This window comes from Musca vetustissima, unplaced genomic scaffold, assembly GCF_032173495.1.
Source record: "Musca vetustissima isolate MV318-11 ecotype Yass unplaced genomic scaffold, APGP_CSIRO_Mvet_v1 utg84072, whole genome shotgun sequence".
NCBI lineage: Eukaryota > Metazoa > Arthropoda > Insecta > Diptera > Muscidae > Musca > Musca vetustissima.
The window spans coordinates 1,456-7,676 of NW_026886384.1; the positions used below are offsets into that span (position 1 = coordinate 1,456).

At 32.0% G+C, this 6,221-nt stretch overlaps 1 protein-coding gene across 1 annotated transcript; it reads left to right on the forward strand.

Annotated features, from left to right (window-relative positions):
• Positions 1-641: 641 nt before the first annotated feature.
• LOC133333859 (trafficking protein particle complex subunit 1-like) lies at positions 642-1,212 on the forward strand. Its single transcript, XM_061542168.1, has 3 exons — positions 642-740; positions 809-951; positions 1,017-1,212. Exons 1-3 carry the CDS (start codon positions 642-644, stop codon positions 1,210-1,212), a joined length of 438 nt encoding a protein of 145 aa, XP_061398152.1.
• The last annotated feature ends 5,009 nt before the right edge of the window (positions 1,213-6,221 follow it).

Genomic DNA, 6,221 nt, shown 5'->3' on the forward strand with positions numbered 1-6,221 from the left:
TAAGCATATGTAGTCTTTTGTCTCCTGATTACAAGAACACAACTTTTTCGGGAAATATATACTTCCCGAGTTATAAGGCTCCAAAATTTCCAAAAATGTCCAGATGTTAAATATATTTCATTCATTCATATTTTCGTTATTTTAGACTTTCTTTTCCGATTAAGAATCATTTAGGCACTGTTATATGAGGACCACAACAAACAAAACAAGAAATCCACCGATATTGATTACTTTGGTGGATATTGATAATTTTGGTAGCCTATTTAATTGAAAAAATCGATCTTCGAATAATGAAGATTCTTTGTAGGTTCTGAAACAGAACAATTAATTGTACTATTACTACGATAACGAATTTTCAGTTATGTTATCGAAGAAAATAGTAAAATCTAGTAGATTATTTCAGTACGGGAACAGACTAAATATATTATTCGAATATTCGAAAGTGGACTTACGTTTTTCAATTTTAGAGAGATTTCATCAGCTAGTTGGCACTCATCCTTGCCCTGTGGAACGTTTTTATAAAAGGTTGGTTCATTCGCTTATGGGAACGACACACAGCTGATTTATTTATTTCAATTGTTGACATTTTATAAACATTCCAAAACGAATGTAAAAATAAGAATTTTTCCAAATTAACAGAGATGAAAGTATTTAATTTATATATTTTTGATAAATATGGAACATTGATGTACTATGCCGAATGGAATCGTACAAAGAAGTCTGGTTTAACCCAGGAAGAGGTGAGTGTGTCACAACAGCTACATTGAAATGAAATTAATAATAATGAATTACTCATATTCTCCTGCAGGAAGCTAAGCTGACCTATGGTATGCTGTCCTCAATTAAATCATTTGTTAATAAACTTTCACCCCACGATCCACGAGAGGGTTTCTTGTATTATAAAACCAATAAATATGCCTTGCATTATTTGGAAACACCCTCGGGATTAAAGTGAGTTTTTGACAAAAAACATTTTTTTTATATTTAGTCTATTTAATTGTATTTTCATTTTGCAGGTTTGTTTTAAATACCGACACAAATGCAACAAATGTTAAAGAACTGCTGCAACAAGTCTATAGTAAAATCTGGGTAGAATATGTGGTACGAGATCCACTGTGGACACCCGGAACACCAGTCACATCTGAACTATTTCAAACGAAATTGGATGAATTTATAAAACAATCGCCCATATTTGGTCTAAGAAATATATAAACAAATTAGAAGAGAGTATTTTTATTTACAAATTATTTGCTACAGATGGCACATAATGGTAATATTGCTTTCTTAAATCCAACATTAAAAAGCCATTGGCTTAACAAAAGTTGATGTGGTGGATGTTAGTGTATATAAACAAGTAAAGACGTAGTTATGTTCGGTCGCGACAAACTTTGTATATCCTCTGCTATAATATATACAGTGGTGGCCACAGAATTAAAACATTTACTGTGGTAAACATTTTTTGATCAGCCCTCGATTCGTTTGAAGTATTTTTGAAATTTCTTTAATTCTGAACACTTCGATATACTGCACTTAACAGATTTAGTGTGAAAATGGAAAATTATTGCATGCAATTTTTCCATAAATAACGGTTTTTATGAAAATACATCGACTTTGAAGTGGCCATATAATTAAAACATTGTGTGATTTTTTACTTTACTGCATTTTTTGAAAATATTTTTTAAAAAGCTCTTTAATTTAGTTAAATTATGTAAACTAAGCAATGATAAAATCATTTACTGATAAAAAATTTTGAAAAAATCTGTAAAATCTATCAAAATTGCCAACAATTTGTACAGTACACCTTACATTCAGAAAATAACCCTTATTATAGAAAATAAAGGTCCAAATGCACCAGAAATTGCTAGAATTAGTAAAAAACAATAAATAATTCTCAAAATAAATAAATATTTGAAATAAAAACTCAAAAAAATGGGAATTAACCTAAAAGAACGATTCAATTTCGATAGCCTTTATTGAAGAAGGCCAGAATATTTTTGCAGTATGTGAGGAAATATCGATTGATATTGGTATTTATTATATCAAATCGATTGTTCGAGTAGTACAGAATATATTTTATCAAAAAATATACCAGTCACAACAGAAAGAACAGAGATCAACGCCTATGTTGACGAGTAAAAGTTTCTGCCACACAGCAGCATTTTTGATGCTCGACACAAGACTTTAAATTTTTGTCAAATTGTAAATTGTTTCTTTCTTTTAGGCTAAAATAGATTAAATGGGCATTATTCTACTCAAAAAATATTATTTTGGAAAAATATTGTCATGTTCAATAGATTTTAAGGGTCAAGAGTTAACCATCAAACATGCTGCTGTGTACCAGAAACGTTTTCTCGTCAACATAGGTGTTGATCTCTGTTCGTTCTGTTGTGACTGATATATTTTTCCGATGAAATATGTTCTGTACTACTCTAACAATCGATTTGATAAAATAAATGTCAATATCAATCGATATTTCCTCACATACAGCAAAAATATTCCAGCCTTCTTCAATAAACGCTATCGAAATTGAATCGTTCTTTTAGGTTAATTCAAATTTTTTGAGTTTTTATTTCCAATATTTATTTATTTTGAGAATTATTTATTGTTTTCTACTAATTCTAGTAATTTCTGGTGCATTCGGACCTTTATTTTCTATAATAAGGGTTATTTTCTGAATGTAAGGTGTACTGTACAAATTGTTGGCAATTTTGATAGATTTTACAGATTTTTTCAAAATTTTTTATCAGTAAATGATTTTATCATTGCTTAGTTTACATAATTTAACTAAATTAAAGAGCTTTTTAAAAAATATTTTCAAAAAATGCAGTAAAGTAAAAAATCACACAATGTTTTAATTATATGGCCACTTCAAAGTCGATGTATTTTCATAAAAACCGTTATTTATGGAAAAATTGCATGCAATAATTTTCCATTTTCACACTAAATCTGTTAAGTGCAGTATATCGAAGTGTTCAGAATTAAAGAAATTTCAAAAATACTTCAAACGAATCGAGGGCTGATCAAAAAATGTTTACCACAGTAAATGTTTTAATTCTGTGGCCACCACTGTATATATATATATATATAATCGATCGGCAAACAGAAAAGGAAATATACAACTACAGACAATTATGTGTGAAGGTTTCCATTAACCACCAAGCTTCGGGAATGCCAAATACATCCATTTGGTAATGCCAAAATATATTCATTTCTGTAGGAAAATCCAAAAGGGCTGCACTTCTAATGCGGCTTTAAATAAGCTATTTTATTTTTCTTCAAGTAATACATTTTATTGAAATTCAACACTGTGGAGCAAGGGTTTATGTTACCAGTGAGATGCCCAAAAATATATTAAAAGGGACGGATGATTCCTTGGAGGCGTGCGTTTTTAAGGAATATTTTTGGAGGCTTTCTGAGAGGCGTTGATTTTTTAAAAAAATATGAACTTTCTTAACAAAGCACTCATTTTTGTTTTCAAATTCAAATATTTGAAGGCGTTGATAGTTTGTATGACGATTCATCGTTAAATTATGGACCAAACTGAAGATGTATGACAGAAAAACAAAACACGAGATGTGTGCAAACTGTTAAAAACAGTGATGCCAAAAATATAATAGCTAACAAATCACCTTTATAGGTGTAATAAATATATAATGTCATAGTGTAATAAAGCTGCAGAATTCCCTCTAACCATTGCTGCAAAATTCATAAAAATCGGTTACATTGCATAAATCACATACAATCACACCTACATATCAAGCAACATCGAACTGCGCTTTGCCCCTACAAGTATGCTATAATTTTCATACAACAGCAGCAGACATTATGAAAACAGTAGGCGACCAGAATCGAGCAGAAGGTGTATTTCGGACCATCGTTGAATTGAAATACAAATATCTTGGCAACTACTAAACCGATTCCACTGTCATTCCATATTTTTACAATTATAAAGGGTGATCTTTTAGCAATTATCTTATTTGGAAACACTGTTTTTAACAGTTTACATATATTTCGTGTATTGTTTCACTGCCAAACATCTTTTGTGCGGGCTATAATTTAACGATGAATTTGTATTTGGCGAACCGGTGAGCTAGAACTTTTAAATTTTATATGAGGGTCACTGATGGAGTGTAGAATAGATATAGCAAAAGGTGTTTTATACATTCGAACTATAAGTATGCGAAAAGTATTGAAATGTACTAAATTTAGTACAATTTCGTAGCATGTGAATGTATAGAGCTAAAAACTTGAAATTTGGAATGCAAATTAAGGTTGAGAAGCAGGGTCGTTATAAGGAACTGACTTTGGAAGCGCGTACTTACGTATACGAAAAGTACTATATGGTACTATATTCTGTACAAATCGAGTTGGAATCCTGAAAATTTAAATTAACATTACCGTCGAAGTGTAGGATTGGGATATATACGTAGTTTTGAAATTTGTTTTTACTTATGTGTACGAAAAATACTAAATCGTACTATTATTGGTACAATTTGAATTTGGGTGAACCGATAGAGCTGGAACAATGCAATTTGGAGTCAGGATCACTGTTGGGGTGTAGGATTATGGTATGTAGAGAATTTTGAAAATTCGTTCTAATGTGTACAATATTGTACCAAATTTGGATTTGGGTGAACCGACAGGGCTGGAAGATTTACATTTGGAGCTAGGGTCATTGTTGGGGTAGAATTGAGCTATTTAGGAAATTCCTACTAATGTGAACTAAATTTTGTACAATTTAAATTTTTGGTTGAACCGATGCGACGAAGTTTTGGAAATTCATACATATATCGAAATATATGGTCATATGGGACCAGTAATTTCTAAACCTTCATACCTTATCTGTTCATATCGTGAAGTTACTTGTGAGTTAATAAAAACAAACATCTTTATTTTATCATACTCCAATTTAATAATTTATTTTTACTCTTTTTTTCAAATTATCTTTACAAAATAATAATAATAGTTTTTTGTTTTATTTCTTGTTATGAATATTTTGTTTGTGTCTCTCATGGATTTACATGTTTTTATTCTTATTCTCTATAGATTTATTATTTTATAATAGTAATAGTTTTATTTTTAATTTACCTATATGGAATAAATTAAATTCTTATCTAAATCTATCAAGGACTTGTAGGTAGTTACTTTGTATTCTAAGAAGAATAATAGTTTATTGTAGTTGTTGTTGTTTGTGTGTTTTTTAACTTATAAAAATATCATATTAAGTAAATATCAATTAAGTCACAATAACCTGTCCGACAATTTTGCTTGCAGGACAGTGCAAAGGCATCATAGATGTGGTGTGGGCTGTTGATGTGGCAAAGATGTTGGCATCTGATTTGCTGTTGAGAAGCTATCATCATCAAACATTCTCCTTATCGCTCTTAAATTTGTTGTGGTCTATACTAGGCTGGCTAGATGTTGTTGTTGCTGTTGGCGTGGAGGTAGTTTGGGTTTTTGGCATTTCTAATGTTATACTGTCAACATTGACGCCAGCGTCACCATTGACATTTGTCATATTTGTTGTTAATATCGATGCGATGGGATTTTGCGGCACTGAAGAGGCTTGTTGTTGTTGTTGTTGTGCGGATGGTGGACTGAGTTGCTCCATATCTGTACCCTTAATGAAAATCACATCCATGGGATTTTTGTCTTTACTGATGCTGTTGTCAGCACCAATTATAATATTGGCTTCGTTTTGTGGCTCAAAAGCGTGATTAATTTTGGCACCACTATTACTGTTGTGGTGGTGTTGGTTGGCACTGCCAACATCCAACGTCGATGGGCCATCAGGACCTCCTTGACATACTGATACACTACCATTGGAGCCAAGTACGGTAACGATTGTATTATTGACATCTTTGATGTAGTACGGCTTGTTGCCTCGCCAAAAACGTTCGTACAAACGCAACACGGTCGGGTGCAGTAATTTCCCATCGTAAGCGTCCTTAGGGTCCTGTGTCAAATAACTGGCTATATAGCCAATCAGCACAGTCAGCGCTGTGCCTATGAGACTGTAATACATATAGCTAATGGCGTACATGTGCTGCAATGGTGTCCTAGATGAAAAAAAGTGGGACGAGAAAAAAATGAGAAAGAGATCAGAAAAAAACGAAACATAGAAAATACTGTGTAGGACATTGACAACTGACAATAAGCTGTGAGCTATTGAAACCACCAACCAACGACGAACCAACATCAAACCACCACATTGCAACACA

Coding starts and splice junctions, on each gene's coding strand:
- LOC133333859 (XM_061542168.1), top strand. CDS start 642: ATGAAAGTATTTAATTTATATATTTTTGATAAATATGGAACATTGATG. Junction 741..808: donor CTGGTTTAACCCAGGAAGAG/GTGAGTGTGTCA, acceptor ATTCTCCTGCAG/GAAGCTAAGCTGACCTATGG. Junction 952..1,016: donor GAAACACCCTCGGGATTAAA/GTGAGTTTTTGA, acceptor TTCATTTTGCAG/GTTTGTTTTAAATACCGACA.